At 40.9% G+C, this 26,836-nt stretch overlaps 1 protein-coding gene across 37 annotated transcripts in view; it reads left to right on the forward strand.

Annotated features, from left to right (window-relative positions):
* Positions 1 to 26,836, forward strand: part of ZBTB20 (zinc finger and BTB domain containing 20) — a 522,330-nt gene extending 495,494 nt beyond the window's left edge. For all 37 annotated transcript variants that reach the window (XM_038181943.2, XM_027462833.3, XM_072044152.1 and 34 more), the window contains one exon: positions 981 to 26,836. In XM_038181943.2, coding sequence (XP_038037871.2) covers positions 981 to 1,399 — 419 coding nt within the window. In that variant the 3' untranslated portion in view covers positions 1,400 to 26,836. The remainder of the gene's footprint in view (positions 1 to 980) is intronic.

Genomic DNA, 26,836 nt, shown 5'->3' on the forward strand with positions numbered 1-26,836 from the left:
GTATCATGAAAATGTTGCTTGATGCTATGGAGCCTATGGCTGTGGCATTGTCTCCCAGAACTCTGAGCACGCAGAGGAATTACAAGTAGTCTGGACAAATCAGTTATATGTGCTCAGCTAAATACTTTTTTAATGCTGCCTGATTGTAGTTTGTCCAGATATGATTGGAGTTCACATCTCTGGCTTACCTGGTTAGGAATTTTATTTATCTGGTGGTCAGGTCATTTAAGTTTCATCTCTGTAACCATGGATGTTCATGTGTTAGGCTGCCCTTTCCATTGTGCTGGCTGGGCAATCCTGTATATTGAGGTGCCCTTTTCAGTTACTCTTGTCCATAATTCAGCTAAGAGAATTGACCAAAAATGAGGCAGCAAATGTAAACCTATCGTGAAGAGTTGGATTCCCCTGGCAATCTCTAGCACTTCTGAGAAATTTGAAACAATTTACCAAAAATGAGTGTGTTACAAGTCAGCGGTCTGGTAGATCATGTTTTTATTGCATACGGGTAGGGAGACAGAAGCACCGAAAGGTAAAATAACTTGAAGAAGATCTTGCTAGAAAGGAGTAAGAGGACAAGACAGGAACACAGCATTCCTCCTCCCTGCCTGGGGCAGCAGAGGCTGAGCTATTGAAGCTGGGAGTAGAAGATGCCAGCACCTTTTAACTCCTGTTTTTGTCAGTGCCTGCTCCATGAGCTTGAGCAAATCACCTCAGCTTTTCACTGTGTGTAAGCTGGGAATACCTGCAGCCTCCACAGTAAAGCACTGTGAAACCTCTGGTCAGACTAAGTTTTGGGTTCCAAAACAGTTTTTAACAGAACGACACCTTCTTAGCCAAAGCATCTCTCCAAAGACTCATCATTAGTTTATTGCAAAGAGTCATACAGAGCTGGTTTAATTCTGTTATCTTTTTTTTTTCTTTTTTGTCTGTTTTTCTTTCTCTCTTTCTCTCTCTCTCTCTCTGTCTTTGGCAACGGGCAGGTGAGAAACCCCACCAATGCAGCATCTGTTGGCGCTCCTTCTCTTTAAAGGATTACTTAATCAAACACATGGTGACGCACACTGGCGTGAGGGCGTACCAGTGCAGTATCTGCAACAAGCGCTTCACCCAGAAGAGCTCCCTTAACGTGCACATGCGCCTCCACCGTGGGGAGAAGTCCTACGAGTGCTACATCTGCAAGAAGAAGTTCTCCCACAAGACCCTGCTGGAGAGGCATGTGGCTCTGCACAGTGCCACCAACGGCACGCCTGGAGCCACCGGCACCGGCGCCAGGGCCGTCCCCGCTGGGGTGGTGGCCTGCACGGAGGGGACCACGTACGTCTGCTCTGTCTGTCCAGCTAAGTTTGACCAAATCGAGCATTTCAACGACCACATGAGGATGCATGTGTCAGACGGATAAGTAGAATCTCTCTCTCTCTTTGTTATGAACAAAAAAAAAATAGAAACAACAAAAAAAGCTATGGCACTAGAATTTAAGAAATGATTTTTGTTTCATTTTTACCTTTATTTTCCTCCTTTTTTTTTGGGTTCGTTTCGTTTTGTTGTTTTTGTACTACATGAAGAACTGTTTTTTGCCTGCTGGTACATTACATTTCCGGAGGCTGGGTGAATAATAATTTTCCCAACCTCCCTCGGATGGTGGCCTTAAGGCCAGGTAGTGCTTCATGAGCTCCACTGGTTGGATCTCTAGCTACTGGCCTCTAAATACAACCCTTCTTTACTACAAAAACAAAAACAAAAAAACACAAAAAAAAAACACAAACAAAAAAAAAAAAACATAAAAAATCAAAAAACAGACAGAAAAAATAAAAACAAAAAAAAAACAATTTCTTTTTTCTCACTTGTGAAGAGCACTACAAAAGAAAAAGAAAAGAAACAAAACAAAATATATTACAAAATCTACAAGGCCTACTGTCGTTATAAGTACACCGCTCGCAGTGTTTCAATGGACATAATTCACAATGCTGACCGCTTTTGGACTTCACAGTATCCAGTTAGAACTGTGGAATATTTTGCTTCTGGTTGAGCAGCAACCAGAGGAAACAAGGCCCTGCTGGTTTCCACCACGTGTCTGCTTTCTCACACACACATGCATCCACAAACACACGAAAGGGCTGAGGGGAGTGCAAGGCAGTGTGGCTTGGATAGTGTGGAGTCCCTGCAGGATGAGGAAAAAAGAATCAGAGGTTCCTCACCTGGATTCTGCTCCATCCCACGCTCTCTGGCTCACCCTCCCCGCTGCTTTTCCCATACCACCACCACCTTACAGCAGAAACCAAGAAGATTCAGACAACGAGCAACGGTGGCTTTTTGTAATTTATTCAGTGTCTTCGCTGAGCCCAGGGCCTCAGCACAATCAAGAGGGACTTTCACAGAAGGCAAAGAGAAACACAGAGGAAAATCAAAGATATCAGAGGTTGCAACCTATGGATCTAGGTACAAGAGAAGGGTTAGTTCCCACAATCTTTGCAAAAAAAAAAAAAAAAGCATCAGGATTTATTCTTGTGGAAGAAAGAGGAATAGAGGGCGGGTGGGGAGGGGAATAATTAAAAAAAGAGTTCTTGGGACTTTTTTAATTCAAAATTTTATAGAGGGGCAAAAGTGACGTTTACCAGATAGAATGCTGATTTTTTTAATATATTTACAACAGTATTTGTGTAAAAAAAGAAACAAAAAAAGTGAGATTGTTAAAAGTAATTTTTCTTTGTTTTCTTTTTTGTTTTGCGTACACTGCCACTAATATCTTCTCTTTTATTATATATATGAATATATATATAAATATATATTTTATTTTAAATTGAGACTGTTAAGGTTAGCTAACCTGCTTCCAGATAGAGGGGGGGAGGGGAGATGATCTTGATTTTTATTTTAAAAAAAGAGGAAGGATGTTTCTTAATTTTCTTTTCAAGTATTATTTTTTTCACTCTCTCTCTCTTTTCTAATGGAATCAAGAATTACCTGGGTCGATGAGGGGCTCTGTGAAGTCATCTGTGGGATTATCTACTAGAGTTTGTGCATCCTGCAGTATGGGTTGAACTGCTACTTTGTTTTTTGAGTTACGTGGTTCTCTTTTGGCTCTTACCAAGGTTCTGTTGTTTCTGGTTTTGGTTCCATCTCAGAATTTATTTCTGCCGAAGGGAGGTTCCTTTTGAGAAAGATAGCTTCTTGCAACGTTCCCTTGTTTTTGAGGCTGATAGAGTTTGTAGTCTTTTTCTTTTCTTTCTTCGTTTTTGAAAATGTAATGAAAGTCTTGGAAGTGTGTAATAACTAGGATTTCTCTTCTTTTTGGTCACTGGACAAGAAGTAATCTGCTGTATTGTTCTCTCATCCCTGCCTTGCTCGCTAGAGAGCTTCCATATTTGTGTGGGAATCTGATCCTGCCCCCGGTAATTTGTGCTGATGCCAAAATAACTTAAAAGGTTACCATTGCAAATAATCTTCTTCATTTGCAAAAACGCCTAACTGAAGGGCCACATCCCGCATTCTCTGCATATGCAAAGCTATGCAAGGAATGTAGGATCAGTGTGACAGATTGATTCCTGATCTGCATATACATGTTGGTGTTCTGTATTTTGTTTTATTGTGTTTGGGCTGGTGTTCTCCCTAGTTGTCTTCTGTGTATCTGTGTGAGAATTTTTCCCCCAAAGCCAACTCCCAAAGTACATGGGTCCTTAGTTCAGTTGGATCAGTGTCTGACACTGTCTTTGTCTTGCTTGAAATCCATAGCTAGGATTTGCACCAGCTGCACTCTGGACTTTATTTTTTAGGCAGAGAAGAAGCACCTAACAAAAATATGCAAAAAGAAAAAAAAAAGAAAAAAAAAAAAAAAGAGGCTAGTTTAGCTTTTACTCGTGTCTATATTTAAATTAAGCTTTCTTAAGTTTACAGAACTTTGCTTGTGAACACTGAGCATTTCACATGAGACATTCTTTGATGCTGGACAACCTTCTAAATATTGACTCGATAGGTCTGCACATAAAACGTTGTGTGTTCTTTCCACCTGCAGCTTCTGTATCGGATGTCTGTGATTCAGCACAGGTAACCTCGTTGCTACCTTCTAGGCCCGTTCCATTGCTGATTTACTATGGGCAAAAAACATCCCAACAGATACTTCACTCTCAGAATCTTTCTGTAACCTGCAAGGTATTGTTCAGCAGATCCTAAATGTCCAAGGCCCGATTCTCACTTGCACTAGAACACGTAAAGAGACTTTGAGGCAAGTGCCAGAATGAATGAGCCTTTTGTGTGGTCATGTCTTTTTTTGTCACCAGTTTCTTCAGGTAGTTCAAGGATTTTCACAAAGAATCTACATTAGTTTGGCTGGGCTACAGGAGGAGCACAAGCTAGTTAAAAAATATTGTTTTTATAACTGCACTGGTAAAATAAATGCTGACATGTGAACCAAGAAGTGAAAAGACTAAGCCTAAGACACAGAGAGGGAGAACTGGTATCTGCTGTGCGAAGAAACACTAAATCTGTACAGAAAATACAGGGATGGGGAGGAGAGTGGGGAATGTGAAGCTATACAAAAGGATTGGAAGATGCTTCTCTGGGGAAAAGGAGTTTTTTTCTGAGATCTTTAGTGTTGAAAAGTTTGGTGTTCTCCCATATGAGGAATTAATGAATTTCACCCAGCTTAAAAATTTGTAGCTGTTCATTTGCCATCTGAGGTCTGGGGAAAAGCTGTTTAATTTGTCATTGTTAAATTTGGTCAACCACGGTCAAAATGTAGCATATTCTGGAATATGGTTCTGATACCAGAAGAGATTTCAGTACACAGGAAATAAGAATCAGGGTTTACATCCACCAAAATCCAAATACTAGTGTTTAAGTGAATTAAAAATCAGTTTTGAATGAATGAAAGGTGCCAATTAAAAAGTAAACTCCTTAAAGTAAAGCTAAGGCATATAAATTGTGTTCTAAATCTCTTGGACAGTTTAGGTCAAGGTCTTCACAAATACCTGCCTGAAATACAACCTGATTTTATCAAACTTCCAGGCTCAAAAATTAGTGACTAGTTTTTGTAAAACGTGGAGCAACTTGCAGCTTGCTTGTAAACATAGCTGAAAGTGCTCATCTGATCACTTCCATATTTAAGTGCCCTTCTATGAACTTAGGAGCTCACACATAGTCCCCTTTATCTTTTAAAATATTAAATTCTCTTTAATAAGGCTTCCTCCTGTCTGTAGAAATATATATTTCCTATGTGGAAACACCTACAGTAGCTGAATGTTACAGGTATTTTCAAGCTTCATGCATTGCTACTATATTCCTTACTAGAAAGAATACCTGTAGGACACTGGTAGTCCCAATGATCTACAAACTGCTGTTGACAGTGTTTGAGTGCATCCATCTCAGTATGCTTGAAAGGTTTCCTTCAAAATACCAGGTAAAATGAGGTAGATGAGAAAGAGTTGACAGTACCACACATCCCTGTGCTGGAGCATGCAATATCCTGCATTCCTTGAGCCCGATTCTCCCTTTCCCTAAAGCTCTCTTTATATTGCTTTGGCGATGGAAAAGGACATTAAGTGGGGCACAGATTCAAGCATACAAATCAAAGCCTCTCTACAAGGCAAAAGTGCAATTAGGAAGCCTTAGGTTAAACGAGAGGTAAGTGCCTTCTCCTACTGCTGCTGAGGCTGGTGAAGTCAATTGAAAATGTAGGAATGGCAAGAGCAGACCCGCCCTGTGGTCCACCTCACCCAGTGTTCGGTCTCTGACTCTGTGGCAAGGTACAGATGATTGGGAGGAAGATTAAAGACCCGTGTTGGATAATTACAAAGTAGTAAGCCTAAGAGAGAAGATTTATTATAATCCCTATGAGATATGTATCTGCTTATAACCTGAAGACATAATAATTGATGGCCTTAACTTTTTATCCCATATAAAAATTATATATTGTGGCAGATAATTCTCATTATCCTACAGAGATCTAGCTTATTAATTGCTAGGTGGCCCCAATGCTATCCTATGGAAGTGAGTTCCTCAATTTAATTACAGCCTTGTAGAAATGATTCATTTTCTGGTTAAATTTGTTGCTGTTCATTGAAGCACCCTTGTTCTTGTATTACATGGAAGTATAAATCAGAGGACCAAAATTTGTCTTCTCTTGTCCATTCCCCTGCAGTCTGCCTCTCTTTGGGAAATGTGAATCCACAAGGAATGCAGGACCACAAGGTCAGTGTCTGCTGGTCAGGAAGGAGAGAACGGCAAGCAAGTGTGTCTGTGTGTGTGTGTGTGGTGTGTATGTGCTCGAATGAGGTTCTCCTACAAGATATTTTCCAGAGGCACAGAAAGTACAACTTGTACATAATGAGAAAGTAGCAGGAGAGTACACTAGTCTTCAGAAACTATTATATGAGCATTTTGAGCCGGTCACTCCTCTCATAAAACACGTAGTATTAGTCTCTTGTAAGGGAAATAGAGCTGTTCCGTAGGAGCTGCTCTGGGGACGCTTTCTCAACAACTGTCTTGCTCCCACTAGGCCCATGTCTGGCCCATGCTGTCAGATACTTTCAAAATCAGCCCAAATTCACAGTAAGCTAACAGGGAAAAGTATAATTTAATTCACTCTCTAAAAGAATAAGATTTCCCTTTGCTCTAAGATCAGAGGCCAAGTGATACCCATTTTTCTTCTTCTGATTTCTTTTTCATCCAAAGAAGAGTTGAGATAACCCACATACCATCAGCCTCCTCAACTCTTACTCACCCCAAACTGACTGATTTCAGCGAGACTTGAGCTACTCGATTAATTCTGCATCATTAACATGGTGGAGGAACAAATCTAGTGTTATACTAGTGTGTCTTGGCTTTCTTAGTAAAGAAAACAAATCCCATAGGGATCATCCGTCTTCCAAAACATACTCTTTGCAGGAGCATTGAATCCAGTCCAAAACCAGAAGCACCCAAACCATTTCAGACATAACCAGACCTCCAGTATGCTTATGACTGTGACCTTTTAGACAGTTTTATGTGAAGCTAATCTTACAGCTCTCACTGCTCAAGATGACTTGCTACTCAAAAAGAAGTATAATATCAATTTCGTACCTGGTGACTGTTCTGTCAAGGAAAACTAGACCTTGGTAATCCAGCCCTTTCAACTCAGTATCCAGCTCCTCTGAGCTATCGAAATAAACCTGACAGAAATGAATCAGCAGGTAGCCTAACTGAAACAGCGTCTCGTCTGCCTAAAGCTAAATAGCTACTTTTCACATTCCCAGATTTGTTGGTACACTGGCTGTGAAAATTCCTGAAGGAGGTGTAACGTGATGAGAACTCAACTCTGAGAGGTTTTGAGCCTCCTCAGATCCCAAGAGGCTTGTCAATCTGTAGGATTTAGCCCCTAAGTGATCATAACTCTGCTGCAAAAAGACTTAGGAGAGAATCTACAACTAATATGTTAAATCTGGAGTCCAGAGTTTATAAATGGAAGAAAAACCCTTCCCAGTATTTGAGTGTCCCCCGGACAAAAAAAAACAAAATCAGGTGGGAAGGCCTTGCAGAGGGTAGAGACCAAATGTCTATGACATGTCCTTATAATAAGACAGTTAAGTATCATAAGGTGGCCTGATGCTCAATTTGTGTCCATCAGTGGCTTGCTCTGGCCATGCAAAGTCAGTTATACTGCAGTTAACCTTCTTGTTTGTCCTGCCAGAAGTAGTACGTAAGGTCTCAGTTAACTTCCTTTAGAGTGATCCGGTTCATCTCAGCAGGAGCAAATGAGTCCCCGTATTTAGACAGATGGCCAAGGTGGGAAATTTGGAGAAAAAATAAGATGAAATGGTTTGAAGAATATGCATATACTCTAGTTCAGACAAAGCAAAAAGTTGTGTTATGTTTTCCTTAGTGCAGAACAGACAAATAGGATCCACAAGTGTGACACTGACAGAGAAATGATTTATCTCAAAACAGAAATGCTTCACTCTCATAGACCTATTGTAAAATGCAAAGGAGAATGTTTCATTTTTCTGAGAAAAAAAATGTAAATAAGAAAAAAGATGTGTTAAGTAATAGTATATATACACCTAATTATTCCCAATGCTGGTAACTAATCGACTAGATCAGTGTCTCTAGGAACAGAGAAAATGTTACGCATTCAATGTTTCTGTTTCTGATCCTCCTTCAGTACAGATCAGGAGTAACTTAGATGAAAACAGTGGAGTTACACAAGTTACACAAGTGCAAAATTTGTGGTGAATGAAAGAATTATTCCCCTGTATGTCTGTGAATACCTGGACATGCAGCCACTCTGAGTTAAAGTTTATCATTACTACGATACTGTTCAATAATTTTGGTTTAAAATTTATATTTTCAGTGGGGAAAAAAATACAATGTTAAATATAGACAGATTTTTTCCATGATTTATTTAGGAATGGTGCATGTTTCTTTTTGCACTTAAGCCTCAGAAGCACTACTTGATCCCCAGACATTACAAGAGTCCAGGTGTAGGAGAAGCAGAGTTGACTCATCTACTGTAAATAAGGTAAAAGAGTAAAGTGGACCTGTAATATGCTTTAAGTCACTTGTGTTGCAAGTGTTGCAATTGGTAATTCCAATGAAGATTTTCCTAGGTTTGTTATAAAATACAGGGAATCAAATAATCCTAACCAAAATTCTAAAAAAGTCACATCAGGAGAAGAATTAGTCATGTTTTTTTAAATGCCTGTTTCCCCTAGAATTATCTATAAAAACTTCTAAAATAATAACAAGAGACTGACTCAAGACACACAGAACTCTGCTAGTGTTACGTGAATCTTCTGATAGTATCTCATGGTCACAGTTTCCGCTGCCTGAATTAAGTCTACTTTACTAACAGATTTCCTTTCCCTGCAGTCAGTGAACTGAGATTTTGTGCACAAGCACAAATGCCCAAGGAAAAATCTTAATGTTTCCCCCAGGAATATTTAGCATAACAAACGCTTGCCTGTCAGTCGCTCTTGTGACCTCTACAGCAAGTAAGTTGAAATAGGGAGAGAAAAAAAAATAAAAGAAATTAAAAAAAAATAAAAAAAAAAAAAGGAGTGTAACTGAGGTAAGCAGGCCAGGAAGGTCTTCCAAACACTCTGTTAACTTGGACTTTAACCCCTCCAATTTACACATTTGTCCCTAACTATTTTTTAAAAGGCAAAAAGCAGTGAAATACATCTTTTGGAAATGAATACACTTCAGCCTCAGATACAATTGCTGCCTTAAAACACATGCATCTGAGCAGTATGGAGTGTACTTATGTTTTGTATCTGTAGCAAAGTTTCATCTAAAACATTCCCTTCGTTCAAAATGCCTTATATTGTGTTTTCCTGTTTGAGAGGGTAGGGGAGGAGTAAAGAAATGTTAGTGATACATTGGGGTCTCCTTCCATTGCTTCTCAGCTGTTTCTTACCTTCTGTTACAGCTGCAGGTTTGGTCCTCTTCCAAAGTGATCTCCTTTATATTGGGTTGGTTGGCATTAGCTCCCTGTATAATACTGAAGGATAAATCCTGTTTCTAAACCAAATTAATATTATGAGGGTAAGGCTGTGTGATTTGACTACTGACTCCAGCCTCACCCATGCCAGTGAAATGAATTCACATGAGAGAAACCCAATGAAAAGCTGTTTTCCATTGACAAATCCCTTTCTTAATTTCTATCAGTACAATCTGTAGTGACACTTTTCGGATTGTGTGCACATCACTGGAAATCAATGTAGGCACTTTGGTCGTTTTCCTATGATTTACTTGAAGAAAACTAAAGAAGCACCAATATATCCTATCATTTGTGAGAACTGTCCATTGCAGCCCGTAGGTGTATTCATGTTTCCACTCTACATTGCAGACTTAAGTCCTCCTTGTGAAGTTTCACATCCAGTCATGCAACTACACTCCAAGCATCTCTAGTAAATAATCTGTCAGGTTGGGCTCAGGTACAGCGGTAGCCCATATGCTTTCATAAGGCCCCCACTGGGACTCACCATGCTGGAAAAACTGGTACCAAGGTAGCGATGCATTTACTGCTTTAGGTGTTTTCCTGGCAGAACTGCACACCTCGTGCATTTGACTTGGTGATTTTTGCCACGTTCAGCAGACACTCATCACTTGAGGAAAGTGCAGAGCTTGGTTAGATACTTGCTGTTATACACAGCTGTCCGATTCTGCAATGTCCTGTTCCTACAAAACAGACAGGTATGTTTCTGAGGTCTATACATATAACTAGGCACCTATTTCATTTCACTCCTTTTTGCTACCTGGATATTACCACGTTCTTTTTTGACACTTATAAAGTCCCTTAAAAATACCCCCAATATATTGTGTTTGACTAGAGAGGAGCATCACATTCAGGAAGGAGAACTACAGTCACAAAAGTGCCCTGAAATACATCACAGCTTTTCTCTTCTCACTCACCCATGAAGTCTTTTTTTCGGTTCTCATTTGTCGCACAGTCTGATGGTATCTATGGGATCTTCAAACGAAAATAAATTATATGGCCTCTGTGTGTGTGTGTGTGCATGCCAACAGATGTGAGTACGCATGTGTGTGTGTGCGTGTGTAGGTAGCTAGCTAGCTAGCTCTGGCTTTACAGATTCCTAATTGGGTATGGATCAGGGAAGGGTTTAAATAAAACAAGGGTTACAACATGAACTGTGGAGCATTGGCACGAACCAGTAGCAAATTACTTTAGCAGTATGTGTGTACACACACCAAACACACCTGGTTGGCCAAATGCCCTTAACTGAACGTTTGCCCAAACAAAGCATTTGCCCTCATTGAAAACTTGACTCCCAGACCTGGTCCAGTGTGTTTTTATGAGTGCCTCTCAGAGCACTGCAGGGTCTTGCAGCCACAACATACGTAAAACAGTGCTGCTCAGCAGGCTTCACCAGCAGAAGGGACAGCCAGGGGACTGGCAGCTTTCGAGCTATACTCGAGTTCAGTCACTCATTTCCACTGAATTTCATCATGTTCATCTGACAGGGGAATCAAATGCAAACAATGTAATCCCACTTGCCTCTTTGCTCCCCTCAAAAAGGACAGTAAAAAATTACCAAGTCATTAAACAGTTAGCAACGCAGTGTATTGATACGTACAGGCTCTAAAATAATCTCTTGTATCCAGAGCCCCATCAAACAGCTCTTTCCCCACCTCATGTACTCTGCAATATGTTGGCTATGAATATCTTTACAAGTAGTAAAAACAATGTAGGCAGAATGTGCAGTCGCTAACAATTAACTTTCTCTCCCGTGGTCTTTGCCAAAATCCTTTCAGGAACATCTTTAGTGTGTCTAGAAGACTGGTAGGTTGTCAGGAGAAGAAGGCATTGGTTGGTGAGAGCATTCAGCATGTAATCCACGAGAACTGAGGGATTTCTGGAACTCATTTTGCTCTCATTTCGTTAGCGGGATGAATCAGTATGTTTAGCTACAGCTGCCTATTTTGGTATCGTGTTGGCCCTGAAGTAGCTTTTTATTCTTTTCACTCTGGAGTTCTTTTGTCCTCGTCACAGAAAGGGTAATTGATGATTTTATTTTATTTTTTTCCTTTCATTTTCTCTCATACAAAGTTGAGTAAATGTTATTCCTCTTCTTATATTGGTGGCATTTCCCTTCCCCTTTTGAGTAAGACGATAAATGCAACAATTTTGGCTGGTTGATTTTGGGGTGAGGTTTTTATTTTGGTTTGGGGTTTTTCTTTGGTTTAATGTACATTGTCTCTCTATAGTCAAAATGTCTGTGACTGTAACAGTACGTATTTCTTTTACTGGAGAAAATAGACTTTTTGGTTTTTGTTAACAGTACTAGTGACTTTGTGGAAAATGACAAGTTGCTATTTAGATCTGCTTAGTTAAGTACAGTACACTACAATACAGTATTTCTGAAAGCTAGAACATACAGTACACAATATATATAGCAATTCTATATCAATATATATACATAGTATAATCATTTAACTTTTGCATCTGCCTATGATCATAGAGGAATTATTTTTCACATGTATCATTCACAACCCAATCAACTGCTGCAGCTATTTGAAGCATTTAACAATCATTATTACAGCTCTAGTGTGCTTTTTCATATTATTGGCTTCTTTATTGTCTTTACACGTATTTTTTCAGGCTTTTTTACAATTTCTATGTAGCGAGATGTAGGAAAGTAATTTTTTTTTAAGAAAAGGTAAAACAGTATTAGGCTCTACAAAAAATTAGATATTGTTCCCTGCTATCCCTTTCATATCAGAAGAACAATAAGTCAAAACAATTAAGATTATCTATTAGCTCTCCTCAAAGATGTCCTGTTGTTTCATTTGTAAAAGTGTATGTCAGACTTTCCTCTTCCATTACTACTAGCCTTGGAGAAAGATGCCGCAAGAGATCTTTCACTCTTTCCAAGATCTGTTTCTTCAAAGTCTTAAGATTTCCTAAAATTCTTCCCTGCACTTAGAAGAATATATATTATTCTTTTTTACAGTTATTCTGAATGTGGCCAGTGGATTTTGACAGGAATTGGATACAAAATACCTCTATCCACCACTATTAATATCACAATTAGATCTTTCCTTATCCACTTGATCCTCCTTTTTTCAAATGACAACAAACTTCCGTAAGTCAGAGTTTCAGTTCAAAAGTTTTCCAAGGTGAGTGTTGCCTTTATCATCTTCCAGTCGGTTCTGAACTTTGAGTCAGACCCATTAGGATTTCATTATCAACATGGAGCTACTGAAAAAAAATGTCACTAGGGATATGTCAACATCTAGATCCAAAGAGCCCGGAGGAAGCTGATGGATGCCCAGACCTTGTGGCAACCTTGGGGTGTTCTTTCTGAAATCTCATCTTGTAACAGATTGCCCGTGCAGTGAGTCCACATCAAAACTTTGTACGAGTATGGTTGCTTTTCTGATTCAGGTACACCTCAGCTGACCTTCATTCCTTTGGTCAATAACATATCACTCCTAAATGACAACGTGCAAGATCAAGTGGATGAGGGTTGTGGAGGAGGTATTCATTGTATCTCATTTCTTCTAACTGTAAAGACTGGAAGAAATAAGAGATGGTCACATCAATTACAAACATTGAGAATGAGAAAATCCGTATCACTGAAAATCAGTAAACTTAAAAGTGATTTTGGAGTGGGAAGAGAGGGAAAGAGTTAACTATTCCACCTCTTGGGATAATAAGATGAGAACTTCAAGCATAGGAATCATCAAGTGCTGGCATTTCTTACAGACTCCTACCATCTGCCATTTGCACTTATGTGGAGGCCACTACCACATCCTTTTTTCTTTCTACTTGCAGTTTAATAGTCACGGTCTTCCAGCAGTGATTTCTAAGTCTGGCTTGTCTTTATTCTCTGTATATCCATTTCTGAGGGAAGGAAGAGACTACTACTTTGCCCTATTACATAAAGGATGATGTTTGACCCTTTAAGCCAAAAAGGTGCCATTTCCCAAATTAATTCCAGTTAGCTGCTGCAACAGAGTGCTGATTCAGTGGTCCACGATTTCTGACCATGGTCTTTGCCTTTTCCTTTGAGTGCTAAATCATACATATTTTAGTAGAGAGTGTTCTCACATCACTGAGAATGCCTGCTCATTTAAGTGGCTGCATACCCATTCCACGCTTCCCCTGCTAATCCTTTGTAAGGTTCAGTAATTCATTTAGGATAATTACTAGTTAATATGTTTCTTGATTTAACTTCCTTGTTGCCTTTTATTTTTCCTAATGCTTTTTTTAAGCACCTCAGTTCATTTTGCATCTTATACAGTTTACAGTTTATATTTTTAGGCTAAGAAGTGGTTTTACAAACAGGATGGTACCAAACAGGTAGATTATCCACACTAGAGATTGTACTTTTAGAATGCAGTGTGTACACATACAATTGCCTAAGGGAAAGTGAAACTAACAAAATAATCGGCTGGTGAACACTATTTTAACATATCTTTAACATAAAGGACAGTCAGTCATTTGTGAATCCAGAAATCTTGCTTTTTTGAACATGTATCCTTTCTTTTTCATTCTCTGAAGAAACACTAGTCTTGAGAATTGTGTTTTCTAAGAAACTGATTTCATATGTGCATATCTTCTGCTTTTCTGATGAGACAGAAAACAGAAAGTGATACTGGCTTTGCAGTTTTATACAATCTTGCATTGGAGACTTTCCTTGAATGATATAAACATCAAGGGAAGCCCCTGTCCAAGTATTAGCTTTATTCTAGTATATGGTTTTCATTATTTCTTTTGTTTTCCATCTCCTCGTTGACCGAGCAGACCTTCTGGGCTAATGCAAGCCATGGTCTCATGTTTCTGTAGCTGACAGCATTTGTATTCAGCTCCCTTTTGCACTTCTTTTCTGTTTTGTACAGCTTTTGAGGAACACAACATTTGAAGTAGGTAACACTGTCACCACGAGAGGGAGAACCTTGTACTAAGAGAACGTTGCTCTGTGCTACTGTGCAGGGACAGAAAGGGATTTTAAAGCTCTTCACTGCAAGGTTGAACAAGAGGAGAGTCCCCCCACCTCGGGGGTGCTTGCACCAAAGACTGGGGGGCTCCCAGGAAAGAGGAGTGTTTGAACTCCATACAAGAGACTTGCTCATCACCCACACCACTTAGAGGAAAAGACTGAATCTTCAGCATCTGCTGCTGCTCTTTCTTTTTCATGTATGACTATCTTTAGTTTTTAAAAAGGTATAGTTCCTATTTATTGAGGGAAGAGATGTCACTCTTTCAGTTATTGAAGTCAGAACTAAACTTGTTTGCAAGCATCTTCAACAAGTTTCATTGTCTTTTGGGGTGCCCTGTTTCCTTTGTCCTAATGACAGGATGTAGGTCAGACTGCTGTGAAATTCTTATGAATCTTTTAAATCTTTGATATATTCCCAGTTCCACATACGCTGAGCATTCAGTCCCCTGGATCTTTGCTCCAAAGTTCAGATTCAAAGAAATTCTTACAAGGAAATGAGGCAGAAAATTGGTGGTTTCCCCTAAGTTCCACCCATAATCAGCTTTTGTTGCCAAACATAAGATAAATAGGCTGCTCAGCTCAGGAAGGATGTACTGCGTAACCTTTCTTGTCAGCACCAGTGAGGTCTATGCTTAATCCTGAAAACTGATCGGACCAATACTCACTGGGCTAAATTCTCCAGGCGTGACTCGTAATCTTTTGTTGACTTCAGTGCATCTTCTCAGACAGGGAAAGCATATGTAGTCCTACAGAAAGTCATAGTCCTAAGAGCTAGTTTCATATACATCCATTAAGATGTCACAGGATTGCTCCCACTAATTTAGCATTTTTCTGCCCCAAATTTTTATCCTTCATAAAACTGACCTAAGATTTGATTTCATTCCACTGGACAGATTTTACCTGTGTTAAGGGCTCTGTGATTAAATGGTCTCTCCTTTTTGCTGGGAGGCTTCAAAATTCAGAAGGCTGCTTCCCATTGAACAAGACATCTTTTTTGGGACTCTTTTTGTCCAGAGAGAGGTAAATAGTAGCATGTTTGTCTTCAGTAATTAAGTAGTGAGCCACAACAGCTGGTGTATATGTATATGAAACATGGCAATTTACACCCTAATTTACAGCCTTGCTACATCACTTTTCTATTACCAGAACAGTGTAAAACATTTGGCGAGTAAATGACAGCTATGACCCACTGTCATTGCAGCAGTGATATTTGGAGTTAATTGATTCAAGGTTTCTGACTACTTTACCCAGAAGCTCTCTAGCCATACCTTTTCTGTAATTCTGTGGGTAAAATAAAGTTGCTTCTTTGTAACATCTGACTATATAACCCCAAATGCAGAGTATACATCAAGCTTTTCTTTAGACATTTTTTAAAAACCATGCTATTGCATCGTATGTGCAGGAGAATGGATTGGAACCCACATAGTCTGGCATGAGCCTAGCATTTCAGCAAGCAGATTGGGCACCCTCAAAATACAGCCAGCTGAACAGCAAGAAAACTCATTGCTGATGATTAGAGAGGCAAAATTGATATTCACAGACTTTACAGAAAAGCTAGAAAGCTTTATCAGTTTTGTGTCTCGTGTATGCTTTGACACGGGACACACTGCTGTAGCTATGCACCCAGACAGAGTGTGTTTAGATGCTGGCCCCTTGCCATGCCTAGCAATTCGATTACAGTCTCTATTTTTTATGGCATTTTTCTGCTTTGGAGGTGGATATTCAGGGTCCCTGCACCCTTGTTTAGATTCCTTCTCTTAGGCTCTTTCCTTATTTCTGTGCATTTGAAAGCCCGTTAATCTTTTCTGCACTAGAATGAAACAGAGTGTATCTGTGTGTCTGGAGTCGAGGGCACAGTTCTCCTACCTTTGCAAGACAAAGAAAAAGGAGGAACCTGTTTCTCATATGTTCTTTGGTTTATTTGTTGGTATTTGCTTTTGTTTACATTCTTGGTTGGCTGCAGTCTTCAACAAAGGATCGGGAATAGGAGAAAAGAGGCATGAGGAAGCACGTTCCTAAGCCTAGATGAAGCATCATGCAATGTACTCTATGTACCAAGCAATTGCAGAGAGGTTCATACAGCAGCAGTGGAATTGCCCTAATGTGTTCCTCTTTCTATACATTTCCCCTTCTTGCTCCTCCTTCCCTGTTGTGGCCTCTTACACAATTTTAGTGGTTCCCCACAGTCCTTTCTCGTTGTTATGATGGTTAGATGGAAGCTCTTGTGGCTGTCCAGACTGAACTTAATCTCCAAACCAGTGAGTATCCCAAGGTCTTTATTGTGTTTTCCCAAGTGATATCTTAATGAGTAGCAAGCCCCGGCAGACGTTTTATTTTGTTAAAACGGATCAATTGACATGGGGAGGTATGGGCTGATTGGGATTCAGTAACCGACTTGCCTTTGTTACTAGTGAGCTTTATTTTGTTTGTCTTGTGTGTTTTCATATTTAGGTACGTAAGAGCTTATATGCCTGTCATTAAAATTCCTGCTTTTCCCACCATAGTCCTAGAAGGGCTATGAAAAAAAAAATCCTTTATATATATTGCTTGTGTATTTGAAGGGTGAGGGAAGGAGCTGTCCACGCACGTGTGTCTCTACGTGAGAGGGAGAAAACTGAAGTTAGTGTCGATCTGTCCATTTGTTCTAGGGTGGCCACAGAGAGCTGCCACGTTGAAGAGTTGATTGCACTACAGAACCTTAGCTTGGGCACTGTTAAAATAAGGACTGTATATTGGGAACAGGGAAGCTTTTTAGGTTTTTTATCCACACTTACACATGCCCTTTGCAAGGTGTACCCTTGCAAAGTTTGCATCTGACAAGTTTGTGTAAAACCACTACTGACCTTTTTGCTGTATCCATTTAGTTCTCTCTTCTTTCTGCAGCCCCCAGACAATGACTTGTCTCCTTTCCATTTCCAGTTGTTCAGCTTATTATGTTTTCAATAAATGTCCTGTCTACTAACAAGATCATCTACATTGAGCAGGAGGAGGAGAGAAAATAAGGCATGTGAAAGTGTGGCTGGGAGACTGCAAATCCCCCTTTGTTTTTGGGGCATTCGTGTACTTTTACTGAGAGCTGATTTCTTGGGGATTGGGTGGGGTGGGGAGGGAGTTTGTGCTTTTTTGGTCTGGATAAGGCTTTTTATTTTTGCACTAAGTATGACTGCACTGCACTGCATTGCACTACTGAAATGTATTTACATGTGGTGGGATTGGAAGGGGCCAATTAAGCAGGAAGGGAGAAGAGAAAGGGATGGGCACAGAAAACAGGATGTATCTTAAACTTGACCAGGTTGGAAGAGAACTGAGGTTACCTTTACTTTAAGCAACTAGTCAGACACTGAGATAGCTGTATTGGATAGCTTCTGTAAAATAATAATAATAATAATAAAGTAACAAAAGCACTATCATGGAAACAGAAGAGGCATCACAGGTTTCAGGGTGCTACAGATCTTTTCCCCCGTTTTCCTAGAGAGTGCTCTTTGCGGCTGTGAGAGCGTTAAGAGAACTGCTTAGCACAAAACCAGAGTCAGGCTTCAACATGAAGACACCAGTTCCTAGTTCAAAATCTGCTCAAAACCTGCCTTGTCAGATCGGATCTCCTCAGAGATGTTTGACTGTAATCAGTATCCCTTGGGTGTAAGCATGATCTCTCAGCTCAAGAAGTGAAGCCACAAAGCAGGCTTACCAAAGGGGAAGGTCACTGAAAATAAATAAATAAATAAATAAAGCACTTCTTTCAAAGGCTGTAATGGGGATGGTGCAATAAACAGTCATTCTGAACACTCGATTGAAGATGTTCCATTCAAGCCTTTGGGGGCAGAGGGAGCAGGAGGGATGTGGACAAGGAAGGGCGATGTGGAATTCAGTACAGTAAGGAATATTCCTGCTTGGGCTAAGATGCTCTCCGGCATTTTTAGATCTTCAGTCTGATTTCTCTCCTCAAACAGATAGTCAAGCATTACCAAGGCTTTTGGCTGGAACCAAACAGAATCCTAAGCTGGAAAGTATTTTACAGTCATGATGCATGTTGGCCTATACCTTGATCATTGACTTCGTAACAAGCATAATATGAGGAAAAAAACAAAACAAAACAACAACACTAATTTGCAGCAAGGTCCATCTCTGCTGTAGCTCTTTGTGGTCTACAAACTATCAAAATTTTGCATTGAATCTCTTCAGTAAGACTATGGTTACAACTTCTGCCAGAAGGCAGATTAGAATCATGAAAAATGCTCTGTGTAGCAGCCAGGAGAAGAGTGTAACACAGGAGAGCATCTGCTTTGGTTCTGCAGTATAGGGACCACCTGTCTGATGTGCACGGAGGTTTCATGAGCAAAAGAGGGGAGACAGGCATCCAATTCCTAAGGAAAGCCTACAGTAATCGGGTATTCACAGGCCTATTCACACCCTGAATTTCTCCTTAGGCCTGAAGCTAAGACCTTTTGGCTCCATTAGTACCAAGGAATGGGCAGCGGTACAGACCTTACACAGAGCTGGTTTTGTTGGTTGGTCTGTTGGACTGCCTCGTTTGAGGAAAGTATCAACAACTAGAGGAGAAGTAATATATCAGATGCGGGTCCTGGGTGAGAAGGAGCAAGTCTGTCTGGAACCAAAAGAGACTTTGGAGATAAGGATATGCTTGTCTGGGAAACTGAGATTTCCACTCTTAGTTGGATTTCATCCATCGTGGCTTGGAGGTACTGGAAGAGAAGAACTGGAGATGTCCCCCTGAGGTAGTGTTAGGTGAACTACTGAATGACTCTTCCCGTGAGAGCAGGCAGGGCTGTCTCTTTCTCAGCCATCTGCAGGACTCCTGTAAGATGAATACCACTGGAAGACCATCTTCCAGTAACGAGGCAGCGGATGCCCGACAAAAGCACAGTTCGTTTGAGAGCCAGCATAACACAGTGGCAGGAGAGCACATTTAGTTTAAGTGGCATTTGCTTCTGTAAGAGTAGTGACGGCTACGAAGTCATGATAAGGGAGGAAATCAAGTCTGTCTACTGAAGTTAATTTGGGTTATGAGCCAATAGTCCCCATTTTTGTTTAGGTGAGTTTTGTTTTGTTTTGTCGTTTAAGGCAGCTGCATATATTGCTACTGTCCGAGTAGATTTGCGTTGTCAAAGAGGAGTAGTGGACTGCTCCAGAAAAAAAAGTGAAGCTGAGGGTTTACTGAGCCTGCTGTGTCCAGAGTGCCTTTCCTGCTGTGGTGAAATAAAGAACTTCTGTAGTTTGAGCTGTTCTGGCTGACTGATTGCTGCATATTCCTCCCTTGTGGTGTGACCCGCTGTCAGCCGTGTTTGGACAAGGAGAGGAACACTGCATGCTTGCAATGCTGTGATAAGATGCCATTTGCACTAGTTTTGTTTTTTTTAAAAAAAAAGTACTGCAACCTGGAGAAGAGGGCTTTGAGCCATGCTCCCAAATGGGGTTTGAATTCTGCCTGTTTAAACCTGATTCCAGCTGACTGAGTTTCAACACAAGCGGTCTAGTCCATGTAGAGAAGAACCAAACCATTTCAGAAAGCCACATTCCAGCCTTTGTTCCCGCTCGGTTACAGTGCTCAACCAGATCAGTTCCTGGACGTAAGTGCGATTGTAGAGTTTTAAATGGCTCTTAAATAGGTTGTTCCTTTTTACATGGTCAGTTTGAAACTAGTTTGACTGGAACTGCATTTAAATATAGCACAAACTCAATTTTTTCAGCATGGTACTAAAGCCCCGTGTAGACAGTGCTTGACTGAGAAACCAAGGATAACTTGAGGTTTATTTTAAGAAGCCAAAACATATGTTGCTGATTAGAGATGCCGCATAACTTAATGCCCTATTTTTTTTCTCCAGATGGAGAAACACTAACTTCCATAATTCTCCTCCATTTGTCATCCTGCTTCGTTGTTGCACCTTTTCTCTTGAATGAAAATCACTTTGGCCAGTGGGCTAGATCCAAACCAGAACTTCCCTTTACTGTTTGATCATCTTCTTCTGTATGTTCCTTTCCTAGACGTTGACAAGCACTACTGAGGATCAGCTTGAGTATTTGCTGGGATTGTGTGGCGTAGTTATAGTTCAATAAGATGCTAGTGATGTTTTCAACTCTACCGTAACTGTATAGCATACCCTTGAAGAGAATGTTGTTTCAGAAGTTCCAGTGGAAAAAAAAGAAAAAAAAAAAAAAGGAGATGCCAGGAACCGTGATGGAGCTTCAGTCGCAGTGCTATGGCTGTGTCTGTAGGGAACACATTTCTGGTGGCTGGTGATGCTGACATTTACAAAGGCAATTCTGTAGCAATAGAGAATGTATGCTTTCTCATCCCTGCTGAACTTAGAGAATTTATGCTAGCAGAATGATCCCAGACTACCCTGTTAGAGTTCATCACGGTTTCCCTGATGGAGAAGGCTAAGCAATCTGTCACATCACCTTAGGCAGTCTGAATTTGCTTCTAGACTACTTCCAAATGGCCTGCCAGCCAGGCGCCCTCCCTGGTTGATCCCAATTTCACACTGGCTGGTGGTTTGCCAAATCAACCAAGGTGACCAAGACATAGCCTTGGCCCCAGCTAGGAGCCTTTTACCTTTCCTTTTCCTTTTGGTTTTCCATCAAACCAGGAGTGCAATTAGTGGTGAGTAGGTGGCCGTTCAGCTGTTGCTCCAGGTGACAAGAATGGCAAAGCCGCATGGCAAATTGAGCTACTGTTGTCCCTCAGGACACCCGTAAAGGCAAGAGGCTGGGCTCTGGTTGCTGGTGTAGTTCCAGGCCTACAGCTTCTGCTGCTTGCCCCCCAAAACTTGTTTTGATCAACCATGCTGTTGCCCTCGAATATGCTTTGTGTGTGAAAAACTGATTGCAGTTGTTCTGTTGTCTGTTTTCTCTCTTCTGCATCATGGATGTGGCACCAACTTACTCTCACAATGAGCTTGGGTGTTGTTTTGCTGTTATTATTAACATGTAATTCTACTGTAGACCAAAAAATATGAAAAGGAAAAAAATCAGTTTCAAGACGTAAAAGACCAGTGAGTGAAAGGTGAAAAATTTAGGAAGCAAAGGTGTAAGAGAAGCAGTGGTTAACTGTGTTAAGTTAGAAATCTCAGAATAGCCTTACCTATTTCTTAACCAATGCTTACCAATCATCCGGTAGTGGGGTTAGATAGCTTTCTTGGCTCATTCGTACTTGTATCCTAATATATATATATATTTTATTTTTGTTTCTTTGGTATTGCTGTTGCACATCATGTTGTCTTTTATAATGCCTGATTTTATTGTATTGTACTTTATCAATCTGTTTTGTTTTTGTTTTCCTTTTGAAGGATGGGATAAATAATGTTTCCTTTTTGTTTTGAATTTTTGAAAAAAAAATGCACTGGAAGTAAACACAAACACATTTTGTCATTTAAAAAAAAATAAATAATGGAAAACACACAGCTACGCAGTGGAAAAGGCTAAGAAAAAGCTCCTCTCTTCTTCCCTATTGTGGAAGCATCTTCTATCAGATATGCTAGAAAGAAAACAATCAATCTCAAACAAAGGAAGAGAGAAGCCTCTTTGATCCCAGCTCTGCTACCTGGTGTATTTAAGCACAGTGTTTTGCAGGGCTGGGCTCCTAAATGGCCAACAGTCATAAAATCCAGAACCACATGGGGCAAAATTCATCCCTGGTGCAAGCAGATGTAATTGCAGTGAAGTCAAAAGAGGTACACAAAGGATGGATTTAGCCACATGCATGCAAGATACAGCTGCCTTCCCTGTAGTACCTAAGTCCCCACTGCTAGATTTTATTGATGTGGAAACAGCTGGTCTTTTGGCTGTGTTAATCGCATAATACCCATTGAACGGTGTTCGAGGTAGGCAAAACACTTCCCCACTGAATAAATCAGTTCTGGATGCACCTTTGCATGACGCCTTTTGCCTACCAGCTTTCAGCTGTTACCCACTCCCAGCCGCGAACTGATCCGATCTAACTCTGGTTGAAGAGCCTGCCTTTGCCAGAAAATGGACTTGACTATTAAGCGTAGTAAAACTTCTGCGTATTTAACTACTATAACCCAGAAATGGCCCTTGCACTTTTAAGGCATATGGAAACATCCTCTCTGTCTTTCAAAATGGCTACGGTTCTTTTGCGAGTAAAACGCCACAGACACACAAACACACACAAAAAATAAATAAATAAATTTAAAAAAAAAAAAAAAAATCTGGAGGCTCTTTGCCCCAAATCCTTCCCGTCTCTTTCTGTGCTCGGCAGTGTCCTGCCCCCCTAGTGCCTGCTCACCTGAGTACAGCGGGACAGATGCGCGTGTTGAGACGAATGCAAAGAGCACGCCTTTTAAAAGGCAGATGATTTTCCTGTTATGCCAGCATCTTCGAATTCCCATATCAGCTGATGGTTTTTCCTAGCCTGACGGCTTTCAATCAGTTGTTGAAACATTGGCTTTCGCTGTTTTGTTTTCTAAGGAGGGAATGTGGGGTGGGGAGAATAATGTGGTGTTGTTTGTAACTTCACAGTCCTGATAGTTGGTTTGTATCTTCCATATTTTATGCAAAAACAGACATTATAAGTCAATAAATAATTGTGCCCTAGGTTGAAAGTTAAGTGTTCAGGAAAGGAAAAAAATGGTTGGCATTTTTCTACATTTTTGTGAAGACTCTTTTGGAAAGGAAGGGTACATATTTTTGTTGTGTAGTATTTTCTATTTTTGAATGCATTTTCTTGGTACAAGACTGTTTTGTGGAATTTTTTTTCTTTTTGGTGAACACATTATTTAAAAAAAAAAAAAAAAAAAGAAAAGAAAGAAAAAACTAATTGAAAAGTTTGCCCTTAAGGATATGCTGCAGTTTTGAGGTTTAAAATAAAAAATAAAAAAACCATTCAAGGCGCGTGTTAAAAGTTGGGGGATTGTATTGTTGGGAGTTTTTTTGTAATTGTTACAAGAAGAAGTTTGTAGCCACTGCTGTTTATTTTGTTTCAGATGAGTAAGTAAAGGGATTGTTCTTGTGTTATTCTTTTTTTTAAAAAAAAAGTTATTTATGAAATGTCACAAACACTGGACTGTGAGTTTGTGTGGAAGCATTTTACCACCCTGTGTCTTCATAGAGCTGTTGGTGATCCTACTTCTCATTACTCTATCTCACGATTTCCTGAGCAAATCTGGGGGGAAAAGTGGGAGTGGGAGAAGTAAAAGAGAAACTGAATGCATTTTTGAGGCAGAAACTTGGGGGAAAAACACAAAACGGTGTTTTGGAATCCCAAACCCGCTCTGTCAGCTCTACTTCTCCCATCTACCACAGGAACACAAAGGGCTTGCACCCACTGGTGGAGAAGGAAAACCTGTGGTACGTAGACGTGGCAGCGTGCAAGGGGACAAGTGGCTGAGAGCCGCGATGCTCATAAGGACCTCTGTAAATGACATCCCAGCTTCTCAGCCAAATGCTCCCCTGGCATGCCCATCATATCAGGCCAGAGGCTTTTGGGACAGCCTCACCAACCCAACCAAAACCCTGAGGGTGGTTCTGCCTTTTCACGTGCCAAGCGAGCTCTTCTGGCACCCCACCAGTGGGCGCGAACAGCAGGGAGCACTGCTCAGTGCGATCGCCGGCTGTTGATCTGGGGAGAAGTAGAGACTGGAGGTGACCAAAGAGGTGTGTGGTGCTCTCAGTTTCGAGGAACAAGCTTAGGAACGATTGGAGAAGCAATGCTTCAGGCATTCGTGGGACCAGAGAAAAGGGAAAGGGGAAGACACCAACAGCCATAACAAAAACTGGAGATATGTAACTGGGCGACATACTAGACCAACCAGACTCTTTTCCTTCCTGGACAATAATGCAGCCAAATCTTGAGACTGTCAAGCAGACAGAAAGCTGAATGTGGCCTTCATTTCTCCTGCCTTTCCTTTTTATTCTCCCTCTTCCTGAGATTTCTTCTCAGTGAGCATCCGCTCTGCTGAGCACTTCTTTTGCCCTCCACCTAAACTGCCCTTGCTTTCGAAATGTGGGTTCAGTCAGGACTGAGTAAAATCATGTGCCTTCTTTTTCCCCTTTTGTAAGTATACCGACCTCCTCCCCTTCCCCAACTTAGACGTGCGAGAGAGGCAGGAGGAGGCTGCTTAGGAGTGCTACTTGTCTACAGGCGTCCGGCAAAACACTGAGGTGGTGGCGAGGGGAAGGGGAGTGGAGAGAGCTGTCAGCTCCTTCCCCTTCCCACACGTAGCAGGTCTTCCCAAGGAGACACCCTCCGCCACCACCTCCTCAGAGGGCCCTCTCTCCTACCATCAGTCCCAGTGGGCATGGGATGGCTTTCCTCTCCGATTCCTATCCCGGCTGAGCGAAGCACTCTGCTGGAATTCATGTCATTTGCAAGCAGTTTGTGGCCTTATCGAGATGACTTTGCAACCACTAAAAGAAAAAAAAAAAAAAGGCAACTCAATTCCTGCCCAAGGTTTGTGTCACTTCTAAAAACCCAGTCCCTACCAGTTCAGACTCCTTAAATCTCAGTCCATTCTAAGGATGGTGGCTAAACTGACCAGCCGAGCACTAAAATGCTAGACCGTCTGGTCTCGTGCTTTCTTTGCTATAATCCCTACTGTCTGCTTGCTTTTCTTACTTTCTCTGTATTCTCTGCTTTACGAGGCAGCCCTAGAGTTTGGTAAAAGGTGAGAGGAGCCAGTGGGATCCTGGCTCAGGGAAAGTAGTTGACGGCTCATTTTCAGTGTCTTAGCAGGAGAAGGATATGCCAGCTGCCACAGCAAATGCATATTACGATGGGCTGACTGTGGTATTTTTAGGGCCAATAAACCCCACCCAATTACCGGAACATGGCTTATTCCCGGGTCAAAACCATGGAGAGAAAATAGCGCTTTGGCATACTGGAGAAGCAGCCTGCAGTGCACAGGACATAAGATCTGTGCACGCCTGGGTGGTGGGAACAAAAAGTCCCCTTGGCACTTCCGTAAGGAGATAATAAATGAAAATGCTGTGGATGGGGACTGGAAATCTATTCTGTAGGTTAGGTTCTAGAGACAGGGAGGAGCAGCTGGGGAACGATGGGTTTATTTCCACTCCCCATTAATGGTGCGCACTTAATGGTGCAGAGGAAGGGCGCATTCCTAGCAACCTTTGGTGCTGATGGTGGACTTAAGACATTTGTCCAAGGCCTAATTTTGACACTATATACACTACATCGCATGCAATATTTCCGAAAATAAAAAAAATAAATAGGAGAGAGAGGGAGGAGAGCAGTGCAGGCAGTTGGGATTGTTAGGGTTGGATTATTTTGCATCTTTTGTAAAACTGTAAATTCAACAGTGCCTTATTCCTAATAGATGCTGGCACTTGGGGGACACACACACGAAAGTACCGATGAAAGCCAGAACTAGGGAGAGTCAGACGCATACAACAGAGGTCAGTAATCATCGTCATGGGAGCTGTACTGGGAATGACACAGCTACGTCAGAACTGAAAACCGCTCAAATATTCAAGCTCTAAAGCAATTTCCCTTCCACCACCTCCTGCCTTCCCTCCTTGCCAATGGTGCTGCCCAAGAATAGCTGCCTACACTGAGGCCTGTCACTGCCCCATTTGCTTTTGGCGTTGTTGAGTCCAAGGAGTTTAGCATAGTCAAGCTTTCCACCGCTACAGTGTTTTCCACGGGGTATGTGAATGCCAGTTGTTTTGCTTTAAATGCACTTTAAAAAAAAAAAAAAAAAAATCAAATCAAAGCTCCAGACTGTTTCAAATACATAGGGGAAGCTAGTGCATATGTGTTTGAACCCAGTTCACTTTATCTCCAGTTAAAATGTACTCCATGCAGTGTGTATGTATAGAACAATGTGTATGCATACGAACACACACGTCAACCTTAAATATCAGCAGACTAACCTTTCTCCTTAAGCTCATGAAACCAGATGCTACACAAACACAGCAGCAGCAGAGGAATTAACGGTTGGGCTCTTGAAACAGATCACAAAAAATAAAAGCAACTACTTGGTCCTTTCTGTATGTTCAATAATTACAGAAGGAATTGGGTTGTAACCGGAATAAAAAGGAACGGTGCTAACTGAGTGAATGGGCAAAACCAACAAAAACAAAAACAAAAACTCAGCCCAATAACGCGGTTTGACTTTTACACTAATTCTCACATTGGGTTGTTTTGTTATGGTTTTTTGTTTTGTTTGATATGGAAAAAAAAAATAAATTGCATCTAAACTGATCCACCCGCAAAAGAAAAAAAAAGCAAACAAAATGAAATGCGTCCTGCCCTGAGGAAGCTCTTGTTTATGGAGGATGTCAGAAGTCTCAAAACTCTCGGCCTTGCTCTCACGTACCACATGCTCAATCAGTCCTTTTTTTAAAATGTCTGAAACTGAGAAAAAAAAAAAAAAGAAAAAAAAAAGAAAAAAAAAAAAAAAGAAAAA

This window comes from Anas platyrhynchos, chromosome 1, assembly GCF_047663525.1.
Source record: "Anas platyrhynchos isolate ZD024472 breed Pekin duck chromosome 1, IASCAAS_PekinDuck_T2T, whole genome shotgun sequence".
Classification (NCBI taxonomy): domain Eukaryota; kingdom Metazoa; phylum Chordata; class Aves; order Anseriformes; family Anatidae; genus Anas; species Anas platyrhynchos.